The 19212-nt window shown below is 41.7% G+C and overlaps 1 protein-coding gene across 11 annotated transcripts in view; it reads right to left on the bottom strand.

Annotated features, from left to right (window-relative positions):
* Fam184a (family with sequence similarity 184 member A) overlaps window positions 1–19212 on the bottom strand; it is a 108101-nt gene that overhangs the window by 39841 nt on the left and 49048 nt on the right. For all 11 annotated transcript variants that reach the window (XR_009587876.1, XM_060373185.1, XM_060373184.1 and 8 more), the window contains exons 6-7: window positions 13140–13262; window positions 848–1009 (exon numbers count right to left, since the gene is read on the bottom strand). Coding sequence is in view for 10 of the 11 variants with exons in the window: in XM_060373185.1 (XP_060229168.1) it covers window positions 848–1009; window positions 13140–13262 (285 nt within the window). In the remaining variant the exon portion in view is untranslated. The remainder of the gene's footprint in view (window positions 1–847; window positions 1010–13139; window positions 13263–19212) is intronic.

Below are 19212 nucleotides of genomic sequence, written 5' to 3'. Positions count from 1 at the left end.
ATTGTAACTGTGATATGAAAAGTATTATTATCCTGCCCCCTGACTCATTAAAGTGCCAAGGAGGAAAACGCAGCTCTGTCCAAGTGAGGTAGTAAGTGGCGGATGCAGAATTCTCACAGGCCCACCCGTGTACTGAGGCCACACCCCAGATCACCCCAGAGGGAGGCGTGAAGAACCCTTGTCTACGTAGTGTTATAGGCTCTGGAACTTTGTTGTACTTCCTAAGAATGGGAGGGGAAAGGCAGGGCCTTCTGAGACCTGTAAGTCACAGAGAAGCCCTCGTCTGTTATACATGAAAGCTTTAGCTTCAACCAAGAAAAGAACTGGCACATACCAATTATCCTGGATTTAACTGTGTCTGTAAAAACTCTTCCTGACATCTTAGCCCCGAGACTCAGTCTATCTCAGGATGCAAGCGTATTTGGAAACAGCGCCCACAGTTTTATTTACCTGAAATGAGGCCTTATCGGAAGCCACTGAATCTTTAATCCAATATGACTACTACCTTTATAAGATGATAATGTGGAGACAGGTAGAAGCTGAGATGATGTGATTAAATGCAAAACAATCTTCAGGGCTACAAAAACCTGCCTCAAAGGAAATGGCTCCCTCTTAGAGACAAAAGACAGAGAGGATGTCCCTGTCAGCACCTTCATCTTAGATTCTGCCTCTAGAACCAACAGGTTCAGTTGTGCTCAAGTCACAACACTTGCAATACTTTCTAATGGGAGACCCAGGAACTAGTACACTAATTATACATAAATGGCGCCTGTGTAGGCTTTAAATAAAGTGGCCCAAGTATATTTGTATATTCAGACATTTAGATTAAGTAGAATTATGCAGTTACCTGGACATTTAATAGGGCATCTTTGGTCTCCTTTAGCCTGCCTTTTGTCAGGTCCAGCTCATCCTGAAGCCTCTCTTGGGAGTCCTGAAGAGAGGAAATGAGTCCTTCAGCAGAGCCGAGACCTTGTTCACTTTTCTTTACCAGATCTTGGAGGCGGCCAATCTGTGAATGAACGAGTATTTTTAATACGCTGTACAATGGGAGACCAGCAGCAGATCCACAGTTTCTTCTGAGAGGTTTTCCTGATTTTTGACTTTCCTGAATGGATCCCTTCTTTGTGAATTTGGAAGAAGCACTTAGCCATGATACTCTTTACCACTGGTTATTTGTTTGCTTGTTTGTTTTCTTGAAAAGACTTCCAAGTCTACAGTTTCCAGCTTCCAGGACCATAATGTAACAAGGGCTTAAAGAAAATTCCTAGTTATATCACATAATAAAACACCTATGAAAAGGAACTGAAGCAAGATGAAGATTACATTAAAAGGTAAAACATAAACTGCTTTAAAGCATTTTAAAAAATTGAAGCATTTATGTATCATGAATTGAGTCCTCCTTTTATTTGGAAAGACAATACATTTAGGTCAATATTGGCTATCTTTTACATATATCTTAGGGGTGTAATTGGTACTTGTGTCTCTATTTAAAAGTTGCTCAAAGTTTTGATTAAGTTAGAACTAGAAACAAATGGACAATTTGTTGGCTGGGTGGGCAGAAACCCTCTAAAATTTAAAAATCCATGAATCGAATACTTTAAAAATCTAAGAAAATTCTATGAAGTCAAACTCATTTGAAAAGAAAATAGACAGGCTTTCATTTAAAATACATGTCTTTTTTTTTTTCCAAATATTTTCTTACAAACATAGATTTCACAAAGAAAGCTATCTTTTCTTCAGCACCCTCTGAGACACACATTTCCTCCCTGGCATCACAGACATCCTATTCTTGCAATGCGCATATCCCCGTCCAGAGAGGGCCCCACAGGGAAGGAAGAAAATGTGCTGCTGGGGTCACCTAGGGAAAGTCTAACAGACTGCAGATCGCAAACAGGTGAGTACGCCCAGCCATCACAGATCTGGGCCCAAACAGGGAGCACAGAGTGATTGGGAACCCAGCTCCCGCAGACTAGCAGGCGGGCGCACGCTCCACCAGCCCAGAGACCTGCTTTGTACCAAATACACCTTACAGGCAGAACTGTGCGCCCCAAGACACCAGAGTCTTAGAGTCACTGTCTGGAGAAACCCTCACAAGGAACAAGGAACGAAGCAAAGGGGACAGACTTAGGCAACCCAGTATATCCCCGGAAAAGGTCCCACAGACTGACCCAACCCAGGGAACTGCTGTGCCCCAGATAGCCTGCTGTTACCAGGAGAGCAGTACTCACCCGCCACAGATTAGCTCTTGGGTTCTGGGGCACAGAGCCCCAACCTCAGACCTACAAAAGACCAGGAACCCTGAGATCAACCCCCAGATACTGCTCCAAGGGGCAACCAGTTATCCCTAACAAAATCGACCAAACCACGGGACACACAGGTTATAGCAGCTGATCACTAAATTTACAGCAAGAAACCCAGAAGGAGGGCAGCTGTCTCCAGGACTTCTCCCGGTGAGAGGAGAGCCCTCTTGACTAATCAGGACCACAGTTACCACCCAGGTCTCTATGCCTGAGGTGAGCTATAGCAACTCCTGAAAAACACCAGCCATCCAGTGACTATACCCAAAAAGCTGAGAAGGCTTCCTTCAGGAAAAACCATTTTCCCGCCAAAGGGATTCTCTCCACTACAAGAGTCCAGGAACAACCAGAAACTAACTTCAAACAACTAAGATAGCCCAATGGGTAGAGGACAGCGTAAAAGTTCAACCAACAAAAGCCAGAGCAATATGGCATCTCCAGAACCCAGTTATCCAGGGGCAAATAGCCCTAGATACCACAGCATAATTGAAATTCAAGGAGATGACCTAACATCTATGCTCATGAAGAAGATAACAGAGGAAACAAATAAAATACGAAAAGAAATAGAGGAAGCTGCAGCCAAACAGTTTGTGGCCTTTAGAGAGGAAATGCTTAAATCACTGAATGAAATAAAAGAAACAGTGGATTGTTCAAACAAACAGCTGAAGGAATTGACGGAAAACCATGAAAATACAGTCAGACAGGTGAAGGAAAACAACAAAATAGCTCAAGACATGACGATAGAATTGGAAAAATTAAAAAAAAACACAAATGGAAGAAATGGTGGAGAGAAAGAACTTAGGGAAGAAAGCAGGAACTACAGAGGTTAGCATACCCAATAGGCTACAAGAAATGGAAGAAAGAATCTCAGGTGTGGAAGATACAATGGAAGAAATAGATGTATCTGTCAAAGAAAATGTTAAATCTAAAAAATTCCTGACACAGACTGTCCAAGAAATTCAAGACAACATAAAAAGACAAAACCTAAGAATAATAGGAATAGAGGAAAAAGAAGATTCCTTGCACCAAGGCCCAGAAAATATTTTCAACAAAATCATTGAAGAAAATTTCCCCAACTTAAAGGAGAGGCCAATAAGAATACAAGAGGCTTATAGAACACCCAATAAATTAGACCAGAAAAGAAAATCCTCCTGCCACATAATAATCAAAACCATAAGTATACAGAACAAAGAAAAAATACTAAAAGCTGCAAGAGAAAAAGGCCAAGTAACATATAATGGCAAACCCATTAGAATCACACCTGACTTTTCAACAGAGACTATGAAAGCCAGAAGGGCCTGGAAGGATATCATGCAGACCCTAAGAGAACACAGATGTCAGCCCAGGCTACTATACCCAGCAAAACTCTCAGTCCTCATAGACGGAGAAAACAAGATATTCAATGACAAAAACAAATTTCAACAATACCTATAAACAAATCCAGCATTACAGAAGGTACTAGAAGGGAAAATACAACCCAAGAAAGCTAGCTACATTCAAGAAAACACAGGAAATAAATAACCCCACTACAGTAAAACAAAAAGCAACCAAGCACACAACCGTATGACCACAGCCAACATCAAATTCAAAGGATCTAACAGCCACTGGTCATTAATGTCTCTCAATATCAATGGACTTAATTCTCCAATAAAAAGACACAGACTAACAGAATGGATGTGTAAACAAAACCCATCAATCTGTTGTATACAAGAAACGCACCTAAGTCACAAAGATAGACATTACCTGAGGGTAAAGGGATGGAAGACAGCTTTCCAAGCAAATGGATGCAAGGAGCAAGGAGGAGTAACCATTCTAATATCTGATAAAATACACTTTCGACCAAAATCAATCAAAAGAGATGGGGAAGGATACTTCATACTCATCAAGGGAAAATTCCACCAAGAAGACATCACAATCCTGAACATTTATGCCCCAAATACAAGGGCACCCACATTTGTGAAAGAAACATTGAAAAAACTTAAACCACACATAGATCCACACACACTAATAGTGTGAGACTTCAACACCCCACTCTCAACAAAGGACAGGTCAAATAAAAAGAAATTAAACAAAGAAACAATATCTCTAACAGAGGTCATGAATCAAATGGACCTAACAGACATTTACAGAACCTTACACCCAAACACAAAAGAATTTACCTTCTTCTCAGCACCTCATGGAACCTTCTCCAAAACAGACCACATAGTTGGTCACAAAGCAAGCCTCAACAGATACAAGAAGATTGAAATAATCCCATGTATCTTGTCTGATCACCATGGAATAAAGCTGGACCTCAACAATAACAGAAATAGCAAAAAGCCTACACATACATGGAAACTGAACAACTTGCTACTAAAAGACAGCTGGGTCAGGGAAGAAATAAAGAAATTAAAATCTTCCTAGAACTCAATGAAAATGAAGACACAACATACCCAAACTTGTGGGACACAATGAAGGCAGTGCTAAGAGGAAAGTTCATAGCACTAAGTGCCTTCAAGAAGAAATTCGAGGCAGCACATTCAAGCAACTTAATGGCTCACTTAAAAACCCTAGAAAAGGAAGAAACAGACACACCAAAAAGGAGTAGATGGCTGGAAATAATCAAACTCAGGGCTGAAATCAATCAATTAGAAACAAATAAAACAATTCAAAGAATCAATGAGACCAAGAGCTGGTTCTTTGAGAAAATCAACAAGATCGACAAACCCTTAGCCAAGCTAACTAAAAGGCATAGAGACACCACCCAAATCAATAAAATCAGAAATGAAAAGGGGGACATAACTACAGACACTGAGGAAATCCAAACAATCATTAGGACTTACTTCAAAAGTCTACATGCCACAAAATTTGAAAATCTAAATGAAATGGACAATTTTCTTAATCAATTTGACTTACCAAAGCTGAATCAAGACCAGGTAAATCAATTAAATAGTCCTATATCCCCCAAAGAAATAGAAGGGGTCATCAAAAGTCTCCCAACTAAAAAGAGCCCAGGACCAGATGGCTTCAGCACAGAATTCTACCAGACCTTCAAAGAAGAGCTAACACCAATTCTCTTCAAACTATTCAACAAAATAGAAACAGAAGGAACATTACCAAACTCATTCTATGAAGCCACAGTCACCTTGGTACATAAACCCCACAAAGACTCAACAAAGAAAGAAAATTTCAGACCAATCTCCCTTATGAACATTGATGCAAAAATATTCAACAAAATACTCGCAAACTGAATACAAGAACACATCAAAGATATCATCCACCATGACCAAGTAGGTTTCATCCCAGGTATACAGGGGTGCTTCAATATACGGAAATCCATCAATGTAATCCACCATATTAACAAACTGAAAGAAAAAAACCACATGATAATCTCCCTAGATGCTGGAAAAGCATTTGACAAAATCCAACATCCATTTATGTTTGAAGTCTTAGAGAGATCAGGGATACAAGGCACATATCTAAACATAGTAAAGGCGATATACAGCAAGCCTATAGCTGACATCAAACTGAACGGAGAGAAACTTAAAGCAATCCGACTGAAATCAGGGACAAGGCAAGGCTGCCCACTCTCTCCATATCTCTTCAACATAGTTCTGGAAGTCCTTGCTAGAGCAATAAGACAGTTGAAGGAGATTAAGGGGATACAAATTGGAAAGGAAGAAGTCAAATTATCACTATTTGCAGATGATATGATAGTATACGTGAGTGACCCCAAAAACTCGACCAGGGAACTCCTACAGCTGATAAACACCTTCAGCAAAGTGGCCGGATACAAAATCAACTCAAAAAAAATCAGTAGCCCTCCTGTATACAAAAGACAAAAGGGCTGAGAAAGAAATTAGGGAAACAACACCCTTCACAATAGCCACAAATGACATAAGGTATCTCGGAGTAACCCTAACCAAGGAAGTCAAAGACTTGTATGAAAAAAATTTCAAGTCTCTGAAGAAAGAATTAGAAGAAGATATCAGAAGATGGAAAGATCTCCCATGCTCATGGCTTAGCAGGATTAACATAGTAAAAATGGCCATCTTACCAAAAGCAATCTACAGATTCAATGCAATTCCCATCAAATTACCAACACAATTCTTTACAGACCTGGAAAGAAAAATTCTCAACTTCATATGGAATAACAAGAAACCCAGAATTGCTAAAACAATTCTCTATAATAAAAGATCTTCTGGAGGTATCTCCATCCCTGATCTTAAGTTGTACTATAGAGCAACAGTTTTAAAAACTGCATGGTACTGGCATAGAAACAGAATGGTGGATCAATGGAACCGAACAGAGGACCCAGAAATAAACCCACACACTTATGGACACCTGATCTTTGACAAAGATGCCAAAACCATACAATGGAAAAAAGATAGCATCTTCAACAAATGGTGCTGGTCCAACTGGATGTCTACATGTAGAAAAATAAAAATAGATCCATACTTATCACCCTGCACAAAACTGAAGTCCAAGTGGATCAAAGACCTCAACATAAAACCAGACACATTAAATCGGCTAGAAAAAAAAGTGGGGAATACCCTAGAACTTATTGGTACAGGAGAAAACATCCTGAACAGAACACCAACAGCACAGGCTCTAAGAGCAACAATTAATAAATAGGACCTCATGAAAGTGAAAAGCTTCTGCAAAGCAAAGGACACCGGCATCAAAACAAAGCGACTGCCTACAGATTGGGAAAGAATCTTCACCAACCCTTTATCTGACAGAGGACTCATATCCAGTATATATAAAGAACTAAAGAAGCTGAAAAGCAGCAAACCAAGTAATCCACTTAAAAAATGGGGAACAGAGCTAAACAGAGAATTCTCTGTAGAGGAATATCAAATGGCAGAGAAGCACTTAAAGAAATGCTCAACCTCATTAGCCATTAGGGAAATGCAAATCAAAACAACCCTGAGATTTCACCTTACACCTATGAGAATGGCCAAGATCAAAAACTTAAGTGACAACACATGCTGGAGAGGTTGTGGAGAAAGGGGAACCCTTCTCCATTGCTGGTGGGAATGTGAACTTGTACAACCACTCTGGAAATCAAAGTGGCACTTTCTCAGACAACTAGGAATAGCGCTTCCCCAAGATCCAGCCATACCACTCCTAGGCATATATCCAAAAGAGGCTCAAGTACACAAAAAGGACATTTGCTCAACCATGTTTGTAGCAGCTTTATTTGTAATAGCCAGAAGCTGGAAACAACCCAGATGCCCCTCAACTGAAGAATGCTTGCAGAAATTGTGGTACATCTACACAATGGAATATTACTCAGCAATGAAAAATAAGGAAATCATGAAATTTGCAGGTAAATGGTGGGACCTGGAAAGGATCATTCTGAGTGAGTTGTCCCAGAAACAAAAAGACACACATGGTATATACTCACTCATATAGACATACAACATAGGACAAACCCACTAAAATCTGTGCATCTAAAGAAACTAAGCAAGAGAGAGGACCCTAACTAAAACAGTCAATCCCCATCCTGAAAGGCAAAGAGGATGGACATCAGAAGAAGAAGAAAACAGGAAACAACCTAGGAACCTGCTACAGAGGGCTTCTGAAAGCCAGAATAAGAAAACAGGAAATAAACTAGGAACCTACCACAGAGGGCCTCTGAAAGCCTCTGCTCTGCAGACTATCAAAGCAGATGCTGAGCCTGATGGCCAACTGTTGGGCAGAGTGAATGGAATTTTATGTAAGAAATGGGAAATAGTAAGAGCTGGAGAGGACAGGGTCTCCACAAGGAGAGTAACAGAACAAGAAAATTTGAACACAGGGAACTTCCCAGAGACTCATACTCCAACCAAGGACTATTCATGGAGATAACCTTGAACCCCTGCACAGATGTAGCCCATGGCAGTTCAGTGTCCAAGTGGGTTACATAGTAATGGGAAGAGGGACTGCCTCTGACATAATCTGATTGGCTTGCTCTTTGATCACTTCCCCTTGAGGGGGGTAGCAGCCTTACCAGGCCACAGTAGAGGACAATGCAGCCACTTTTGATGAGAACTGATAGACTAAGATCAGAAAGGAGAGGAGAACCTCCCCTATCAGTGGACTTGGGGAATGGCATGCATGCAGAAAGGGGAGGAAGGGTGGGACCGGCAGGGGAGGAGAGAGGGGCTTATGGGGGGGATACAAAATGAATAAAGTGTAATTAATAAAAAAATTAAAAAAAGGAAATATTTAAATAAGCAAAACCTTTTAAATTGTGCATAGGTAAATGTAATAAAGTAAAAAAATCAACTATATGACAAGAACAGTTTCCTGTTTCTATGAGTATAATACATATGGGTTATGTTTGAAAACTATTGTCTGCCACTGTCAAAATCTCTTTTTGGCACGTGGGACATCTACCCTCCTTCCCCATTGGTATCCTGTGGCCTTAGCAGGAATTCAGCCAAACTCCAGATACCAGGTCGGTCAGAGTATCACTCAATACAGTTCCCTCATTCTGCAGCCACTGGGAAAGATTCAGGAGTAGTCATGGGGATAAACACATCATCCATAAAGATTTAGACTTTTTTAAAAAAAAAATGGTCTCCTAGCGCTCTTTCGTCAGCTGTACCATGCCCCAAGGAATGTATGACTGAAGAATAAAGTCAACACCAAGATGGCAAATCCAAGAGGAGACAAAGAAACCCAGTTCCAGTGTCATCAGCTTCGGTTCTGAATCCAGTCTCTTGGAGTTCACATTATCTTGAAACCTTTTAATGAGGGGCCGTAGTATTTCCTTTGTCCTTCTGCTGGTTTGCATCGGAACCTGCTCTTTGCAACAGAGATAGAATAACCCAGATTCTTCTTGATATTATGACCCCTGAGACAATGTAGAAGGTAGACACCTCCTCCCGAGATGTGTTCTCCGACCCCTTCTCGTAGGAAGCACAGAGTAAACTTTTACAAATGATGAATGTGCGCATGGATGTGAGCATGGATGTGAGCATGGATGTGGCCCTAAGAACATCCACAAGTTTGTACTTAGCTCTTCTAACAGCTTTCTACCTGTGCTAATAGTCAAAATTGTTCACAGCCTCTGTTCCATAAGGCTGCTTAACTCTCCAGCTGCCTTAGCAATCTTTCTTCATTGGTCTTTGTATTTCTTGGAAGGGTAAGGTACTGTGGTCATGACAGTTAAATTAAGCTCAAAATAATACCACTTGGACTGAAATCTTGATTTTACCCACTTAGGATGTAGCATGAATACGTTTTATCACTCGAAAGTGACTTAGTAGCTAGAATCTACTACCTTGCCTTGTATTATGGATAAAGGAGAGAAGAATACAGGTCAATGCCTGGCAGACAGTAAGCAATACCATTGTTGACATTGCTGTTGTATCATATCCAGACTGATATTCCTGTAGCATCTACAAAAACCCATGCATTAGGGCCTTTGTATACTATTTCCTCGACTTACCATCCTGTCCAGCCCATCCATCACTTATCTTTCTTGTTACAGTATGCATCTAGCTAGACTTATAAATACCTCATCATATCAGGGACCATGTTAATTGCCACCGCATCACCATGCCTAACCATTTAATGTTTACTAAATAAATGAATGAGTCAGTAACTAAAATTCTTCATATAAACATACTGGTTAAGGAATAAAATCTCTTTAACGTCTGAGTATGTAAGCATTTAACCTGTAAAAAGAACTCCAGTACTTCTGTTTTCCTCGACTTTGTTCTGTTACCAGGCCACATGGTGCTTCCATGCAGAAACAGGCAATCCCCATGGGCATGCCAACAGCTCCAGAGCAAGGAGAGACACAGATGGCAGACACTTCTATGTGAATTAGAAAAAGACTTCCTTTCTTTTGTGGAAACAAAGAGTTCTGTGGAAATTAAAGCTACTTCTGGATTTCTCCCATAAACAGTGCTGACATTTTCTCAGTAATCCTTTATTATTTGCTTACAGTGAAAAACACACAACTGAAGCTGCTGTCAAAGGGCATGTCTACCCGAGGCTCCCACACAGGCTGCTAAGTCCTTTTCTGGAAGAATTACATGGCTTCATCCTGCCCTCGGCTGCCTCTGGGTGTTTATCTCTTGCTACACACTCAGCAACATTGCATGGCCTCAATTTTTATCACAGCTAATTTTCTGACCATGGAATGTCATTTTACTCATTCCTAGTTCTTAAATTTAGCGACATTAAAATTATTTTCCTTGTTTCTCTTTAGTTTATAAAAACAAAATAGTGGCACTTGTTTTCCTTGCTGTTTTGTAAACTCTTGTAAGGTAGTAAAGACAGGAATTTGAGCAACTTATCACCCATTTACACTCTCCTTTCTCTTTCTTTCTCTTTTGTGTATGGAATGCTTTCTTTTGTGGGCACAAGTTCCAGCTTTCACTGAACAAGCAAACAGGTCATGCTGTGGTTCCATAAAGATGTGCTAACATTCAGGCTGTGACACAGCCATGCGAGGCATGTTGTTACCATGACTTACAGGGTTGAGATTGAGTTCCTAAACTTTGCTCTCACATCACTGTAATGTATGCCATTTGGAGTCACTGAAGGCTAGGTGATAAAATCCTTAAGAATCCCTCCTTATGATTTCAAACACTTATTATATTAGAACATTCGTAATATCGCCAGTGTTTCTTTTTTCTAGTTAATACAGTATTAATTAATTAATGCAGCATAATAATGTAGTTATAATCTGTTTTCACTAATGATTTGTGAATGGTTTTTATAGAAACCTTGGTTAACTGGGAAATTTGGCTATCCTTCATTTTAAGTTCAGGAAACAGAATAGGAATTCTATTCCTGGAGAGCAGAGTTAGGAGGCTTAGATCAGAAAGGCTGCCCAGTCCAAAGGGAAAGCAGAATTGTATAGAGCAATGAGCCAAGCAGATTCTGGGGGAGCCACAATAAATGAGGCACCAAAGCACTGTCAGGACACTGAAACATAACTGAAAATGTAGCCAGGAGAAAAGAAAAAGTTACATGTTCACTGCAACTCTTCTCAGGGAAGTTTCAGTCTGTAGGTTGGAAAAATACTGAGACAAACCATTTAGAAATGAGAAAGGAAGCCCGAGGAGCCCGCACAAGCAACAGATGGTCACTGAAGTGCATTCTAATGAGAGCAAGACACGGAAACTTGTGTGGATTTTGATGAGAGTGCATTTGTGAAGTCGGTGTGGACTAGCTAGGGCAACAGACGATAGTCTGGGTTTCCACCAGTGTCCACACTAAGACTATCCTCACCAAAGTAGTCTGCAGCACTTTCTCTGGATAAACATTTAAAAACAATCTAAGAACCCCGAGTGCAATCTACAGCCCGCTCAGGGGCACTTGTGCCTTTTGCTGTGGTTTCCATCGGCAGGTTCAGAGTAAAAAGAAAGGGGCATGAGAGGGCTGTTGGGAAAGATGAGATAAGTGAAACAGGAAAAGCAAAATGAGAAGGGTAAAGACGAGAAGTGAGTTAGAGAGTCAGAGGGAGCTCACCCAAAAAGCCATACAGGGATGAACTAGAAAGATAAAAAGGGAAATATTAGGGAAGCATTTGGCAATTGCCACACTGAGACAGGAGGGCCTAATGGCATGATTTATGAAGCTCTATGTATATATTTACTTGCAAGTTTTTTTTAACTTCCAACATTTTTCTTGTATTCTATCCTTAGCCTTTTCTTTCCCAGACTAAATAATACTTTCCTATAGATTCAACAATTTGTTTTAGAAGCCAGTATCTAGAGCCTGCAAAGTTTTTTTTTAATTTCTTTTTTTTATTGTTTGTTATTATTATTTACACTTTATCAACTCTGCATCCCAGCTGCATCCCTCTCCCCCATTCCCTCCCAATCACACCCTCCCTCCCTTATCTTTTCCCTGCCCCTATCCAAGTCCACTGATAGGGGAGGACCTCCTCCCCTTTCGTCTGGCCCTGTTTTATCAGGTATCTTCAGGGCTGGCTGCGAAGTCCTCCTCTGTGGCCTAGCAGAACTGCGCCTCCCTTGGGGGGTGGGGAGTCAAAGAGCCAGTCATTGAGTTCCTGTCAGATATAGTCCCTGTTCCCCTTACTATAGGAAACCAATTGGTTATTGAGCTACCACGAGCTTCGTCCAAGTAAAGGTTCTAGGTTATATCTATACATGGTCCTTGGTTGGAGAAACAGTTTCAGAAAAATCCCCTGTGCCCAGATATATTTTGTGGGGCTCCTATCCTTTCCCTGTCATACTAACTCCCTTTCTGCCAAAGGTTTGATTATGAGTCTTAGTATCTGTTTTGAAATGCTGCTTGGTAGGATCTTTCAGATGCCTTCTGCGGTAGACTCCTGTCATATGTCCAATCACATCTCATTTGTCTTTCTAAGTGAGGATTGATCATCTTACCTCATGTCTGTTTTCTTCTTTATCTCCTTTAGGTGTATAGACTTCATTATGTTTATTATATCTTGTAGGTCTATATTAGCAAGTATATACCATGTTTGTCTTTCTCCTTCTAGGATACTTCACTCAGAGTGATCTTTTCTAGATCCCACCATTTGCCTGCAAATTTCATGATTTCCTCATTTTTGATTGCTGAGTAGTATTCCATTGTGTAAAAATACCACAGCCTGCAAAGTTTCTATCTCTTTAAAACAGGTCTCAGCATAGAGAAGACTAAGCTTCTAATTTGCACAAGTTGCTTCTGGTTCACCTCCACAAAAACACTGCCATTTAATGTTTTTAAATAATAAATGTTTACCAAATGGGACATAAACACGTGTTAGGAAATTCATCACTGAGTCAAGATCTTTGGCCACTTCTGCTCACTTACCAACACACTGCTAACCAGATTACATTACTACAAAGCATATACGTAATGTAGGCGAAAGGCCTAAAGAGCTCTTGCCTCCTGATTGGCTGAAGTCAGCTTGTCTTTCAGAACTTGCTTCACGTTTTCTAGCTCTAGTTGAAGCTGATTTTTATCCTCTTCCAGACTCAGTTTCTCCTTTTTATATTGTTCCTCCAATTCCTTAGAAAGAGAAAACAAAATTTAAATTAGCAAGATTGGGGTACCATATTCCTGAAGATTCCAATAAAGACAGTCCTGTTAAAATTTTACTTTGCAAATGAGCTTTCCCTGAAACAGTTAACTGTGACTCCATTTAATACTCAATGGCGTAGATGAAATCATTCTGATCAAGCCATTAGATAATGCTCTTAATCATGAGTGTGTGTGTGGCTGGCTAAGACACTGCACACAATCAGAAAATCATGATATAAATAATAATTTGACGTGATAGAAGCAAGCATTCTAATTCTCCTGAATTCTCCATTCTCTTATATGTTTACATACATAAAAATTCTATAACATTTCTGGAAATCACTGTTCGACTATGGAATGTAGTTGAGAACTAACACGAACAAAATGAAGGTAATCTGACTGTAAAATCAGTTAAACTGATACTTGCTAAAGAACTTATCTATTTTCCAGGCATGCTACTTAATACCTGGGCCTCACTGGCTGTGCGGTATGGTATGGAGCCTGTCTTAGTAACTGACAGTACCAAGTAAGAAACTCCTTACTCATCAAAATTAAATTGAACATACAGAGAGAAGAGGGAATTATCCAGGTAGGGAACTGATAAACTTGGAGGGAAACTTAAGAGAGAGAGCAAACTGGTGACAGGACCACTCCGTGGTTTGGTTAAGGGTAGACATAAGAGAGAGAACAGCCAGAGGCATCTGGAAAAGTCCAGGGCAGAGAGAGAAAGAAGTAGGCTGGACATGCCCAGCTGACTGGACATGGCCAGCGTGAGCTGGGAGAGAGGGGAGACTATCAGGTGATAGAGAATACGGAAAACACAGTGAGAGGAGCAGAAACAGCATAGAGAGAATGGCAGGGATAGCAGGGTTTTAAGTGGAATGAGTAACTGCTGGAGAGAATCCCATGAGCTCGAGGGAGTTTTGGGTAGGACTTTGAAATGTGCTACAGGTGTTTGTAATGCTGAGGGAGCTTGGAGGCCAGTATGAGCCTTGATATGGTGATAGGTGCTACTGGTAACATATGTCCCTCCATGTCCCTCCACCAGAGGTAAGGAAATGACTCCTTTTGGTAGAGCAGAACCAGTTTTACAGGTTCCTGAGGAATGCTGGCTTTTGCCCAATTTCAAGGAATCCTCCTTCAATCCAGGCTGCGCTCATTTCTGGATATACGAACTGCCTTTGGGAGTTTGGAGAACTGCAGTTTCCTCTGGACTTGACACTAAGTATGGTTTGAAAAGCACTGCCAGTTGTACTGGCTGGTTTTGTGTGTCAACTTGACACAAGCTAGAGTCATCACAGAGAAAGGAGGCTCAGTTGAGGAAAGGCCTCTGTGAGATCCAGCTGTAAGGCATTTTCTCAATTAGTGATCAACAGGCAGAGGTCCCAGCCCACTGTGGGTGGTACGTTCTTTGGGCTGGTGGTCCTGGGTTCTATAAGAAAGCAGGCTGAAGAAGCCGGGGGAAGCAAGCCAGTAAGCAGCAACCCTCTATGGCCTGCCTCGGCATCGCCTCGGCATCAGCTTGCGCCTCCAGGTTCCAGCCCTGCTCGAGTTCCTGTCCTGACTTCCTCCAGCAATGGGCCATGATCTGGATGTGTAAGTCAAATAAACCCTTTCCTCTGCAACTTGCTTTTTGGCCGTGGTGTTTTGTCGAAGCAGCATAGAAACCTTAACTGATTGGTTTCAGAAATCCTCGGTCCCTACCTGCTGCAAGGTGTGGCTGAATTCCTCAGCCCCGGGGCGGGGCTTCTCCTCTCCTAGAGGCCCTTCACTGTACAATCCAGGTATTTCGGCTCCTCTATCCCTCTCTTTCATTCTCTCTTCCCCTCCCCTTCTCTCTCTCTCTCTGCCCCTCTCTCCTCTCTCTCTTTCTGTATCTCTCCTCCTCTTCTCCCCTCCTTTCTCTCTCTGGGGGTGCTTTTCCTTCCTCTCTCTCTCTCCCCCTCTCTCCCAATAAACCTGCATTTATATAACTTTGTCTCACTATCAGCTCATTTCGTTTTGTTGCTATCACTAAGGCACCTGTTAAAAATAATGGCAGAGTAGAGGGCAACTGAGCATTTTAGGCAGAGGAAAAGGAATGTCTAAACATAATGCACATACGTGTACAAACACACCGTGGTCAGAGCAGTGTGTCTACAGTATATGGTGAGAAAATCTGTGCTAGGAACCTTCTTGACAAATTGGAGCTGGATGGTATTCTAGGAGTAGCCATAGGCTTTGATATACAACTGATACCCAACAATGGTTCGTTATGGTGAAAAATTCCAAATTACAACCTACAGAGGGAAATTTGCCAGTGAGGAGTCTAGAGGGATCAGGCACTGGACAGGTTAGCCAGACTCCTCCAGCTGTGACAGCAGTATAAACTAAAGCCTGTAGGGAGGCCCCCGAGGGGCTCAGGGCCCGTTGTTTTTCACCAGGGCCTGGTTGCATGGGCACCCTCTTCCAACGTTCCAGTGGGAAGCAGGCACTCTGCAGCATCACACTACTGGAACATACAGTTTAAGCAGGCGAGCTTTTCATCTTGGGGGAAGATGGCACCCCCCTGAAACCCCAGTTTCTAGGAGCCAGACAAAGCCTAATCTGCCCGAGGAGAGCAGTCTTGGGTCACTGCTTCTGCACATGTCGTCTTTGTCCACTTCTCCAGAAGGTGACTTTTCTACAGTTTCGGGAAATAGAACCTTTTTGTAATAAATAAGTAGCAGAGATGTCATATTAGCTAAACTTTGTTTTCTTTCATTTTCATAAACATTTGTTACTCAGTAAGCCTCTTAAAATAAGTTCTCTTTTTTTCTCTTATGAAAATAGATTTTTTTCCCTCCCGATTATGGTTTCCTCTCCCTCTATTTTTCCCATTTCTTCCTCACAGCCCCTTCTATTTAGATCTACTCCCTTTCTGTCTCTCATTAGTAAAGAAAAAAAAACAACCAAAAACCAAACCAAAACAAAACAAAAATACAAAAAAAAACCCCCAGACTTCTAAGGGTTAATATTAAAATATGATAAAACAAAAACTAACAAGCCAGAATAGTACAAAACAAACAAATAGAAGGAGCCCAAGAGAAGGCATAAGAAGTGGAGACTCACTACTCAGTCAGGAATCCCATAAAAACACTAAACTGGAAGCCATAACATATATCAGAGGACCTGGTGCAGGCCCCTGCCTCAGTGTCTCTGAGTTTCTATGTGTGTGCTGATCATGTTGATTCAGAGAGCCTTGTTTTTTCAGTGTCCTCCATCCCCTCTGGCTCTTCTACTCTCTCTGCCTAGTCTTCTGAAGGGTTCCCTAAGCCCTGAGGGGAGGGATTTGAGGGAGACATCCCAGTTAAGGCTGAGTGTTCCAAGGTCTCTCACTCTGCACAATGGCTGTGGGTCTTTGCATTTGGTCCCGTCTACTTGGTGGATGCTGGCTGAACAAGGCACTGATCTGTTTCCCCTAAATATTCTTAAAAAAACAAAAAACAAAAAACAAAGAAACAACTCTGACTCTACAGAAAGAGTGTTCTGGAAGAAAGCCAGTTTTAGCTTACACTTACTGTACTAGCTGGGCTGTGACAGATAGGAGCAGCAGGTAAAAAACAAGCTATGTTGTAAATGGTACTAAGAGGGCAACACAGAGGGCTCTGTGGCAAAGCCCTGCAAACAGAAACATTCTCTCTGGGAGCTCAAGAGCTTCAGGAGGTAAGTAAAAATGTCACAGGTGTGGTAGGGAAAACCTGCTGGATTCTCAAAGGCTGCTCTTCAGCTTTATAAAAGGAGGAAACAATGGCTGGGGGAAGGGCTCTGGCCAGCCCAGCTTTGAGTCTCTCAGACCCGTGCAGCTGCCTACACCCATGCAGCTTTCATGAGCTGTCACCCATGTTGCAGTGAGCTTTTGAGTCATCCCTACTCCTTGTAAGTAACTCCTCATCCATGCTCCTGCTAGGAATCCCAAGAAACACTCCTCATGTCCTCAGCTTGGACACTGGTGTAACTGTTAACTCTGGTATGTTCGAGGCTCTTGCTGGGGGTGAGTAGGTGTATGTATTGCTTCCCCAACACAGAGCTTTTGAATTGTTCACATACAGAAAAGTCCAAGTCGTCTTTCTGATGGCAAAGAACTCTAACTGTAGGTGGGGGCTGGAGGGAGGACTCGGCAGTTAAGAGTACTGACTGCTCTTCCAAAGGAGCCAGATTGATTCTCAGCACCTACGTGTTGGCTCACAAGCTTCTCTAATTCCAGGTTCATGGGCCCCAATGTCCTCCTTTGGCTTCCACGGTCATGGCACACATGCGATGCAAAACACACATAAAAACAATCACGTCTAAATGATCCTTTTAAAAGAACCGAGTTAGGGTGGGTCTGCAGGTTGCTCCAAAATTAGAATTCAGGGGACAAAGAGATGATGAGGAGAAATGAGGCAAAGGCAAACTAGGACGCTATTAAAGAACATCTAAGAGCAGGAGGACACCATCGATTAAAAGCGAACGTATATGAAAACGATAAACACTTGCAAGGGAAGCAGCAGTGTGTACTGTAACCCTGAGCAGAGCACAGCTGCCTCCTTCAGCAGGCACAGAACTACCCAAGGAGGGGACACATGAGTTGGCACGGGGACAATGGCAATCAGGCTTGTCACTGATTTTTGTCTCCACCTAGACAAACACATAATAGTTCAGAAAGAAGTAACATTCTAGCCAGGTGTGATAGCACATGCCTGTAATTCCTGCACTCAGGGAGGCAGAGGCAGGTGGATCTCTGTGGGTTCAAGGCAAGCTTGGTCTACAAAGCAAGTCCAGTACAGCCAAGTCTACACAGAAAAACCAAAAGACAAAAAGTAACATTCTAACAAAAGATCTTACTTAAATTTTTAATATTTACATCTTAAAATATTTTTCCAGTCTTGTGCAACAAAGTTATGGACTATCATGGTAAAAAAAAATCTAAATTTACATTCTCTCTATTCCACTTACTAAGGTTTGTGACACTAATCTCAAGTCATAAGTATCAATAAGTATATCACAGAAAAATCACTTGTAAACTGTAAAGTGCTGCTATATAAAACAGAGCCCTTATTAATAATCACATGAATGAGGCTATTTAAATGCCTTATGGTTTGAAAGAGCTCAGACCCAGGTCTGACCAGGTTTTTCAGATTGCATGAAATTGAGCACATCCCCTTATTGGCTACCAATTAGCCCACAGGGTGTAGCAACCAATCAAGTGTCATAAACATAAAGCAAAAAAAAAAAGTTTAAAACCTATCCGCAGTGTGTGGAACATGACAGCAAATGCTGGAACATTATTGATCACCACAGCTAGGTCATGCCTAAGCACTCAACTCCTGTCCTCACTTGATCCTTAGTGGGACATCACACTGTCTTGAGTCAGGGAAGGTGCCAGCAGCGCAGCTGAGGGTCCACGTCACCACAGCTGACAGGCGAAGAGTTAAGTGTAAAGGCAGGTGTGTCGGACAATTTGCATTTTCTAATGTGAAATACTGGCTGTCATACAGTGCTATTAACAAAATGATTCTTTAAGGAAGTAAGGAAAATAAAAAGACACACACACGTGCACGCACACACACTGATGATGTTCCCAGTTAAGGCTTCCTGAGGGGAGTTATCCCATGATGAAAGAGCCCCGGATCTAGAGTGTTTCTGTAAGGGCTTGCATAAAGCAGTCTGCTTTAATAAACCACACTTCCATCAGGACTTAATGTAAGCCAGGGGTGGTGGTGCATGCACTTGCAAGGGGGGAGGGGGGAAAGACAGGAGAATGACAGAGGCAAGAACAGGCTGGGTGATAGAGTGAGACCACGTCTCATGGGAAGGACAGGGAAGAACCTTCACCTTTGTGGTCATTACCACTGGCACCATGATTTAAAGCATGCTAACAAGAAAGGAGCCATGAAACTCAAGCAAATGTTCCTCCACAGTAGAGGTCGTGTGGGAC

Source organism: Meriones unguiculatus, chromosome 20 (assembly GCF_030254825.1).
Source record: "Meriones unguiculatus strain TT.TT164.6M chromosome 20, Bangor_MerUng_6.1, whole genome shotgun sequence".
Lineage (NCBI taxonomy): Eukaryota > Metazoa > Chordata > Mammalia > Rodentia > Muridae > Meriones > Meriones unguiculatus.
Note: the sequence above shows the minus strand (reverse complement) of the source record. Positions and strands in the feature narration are given on the sequence as shown.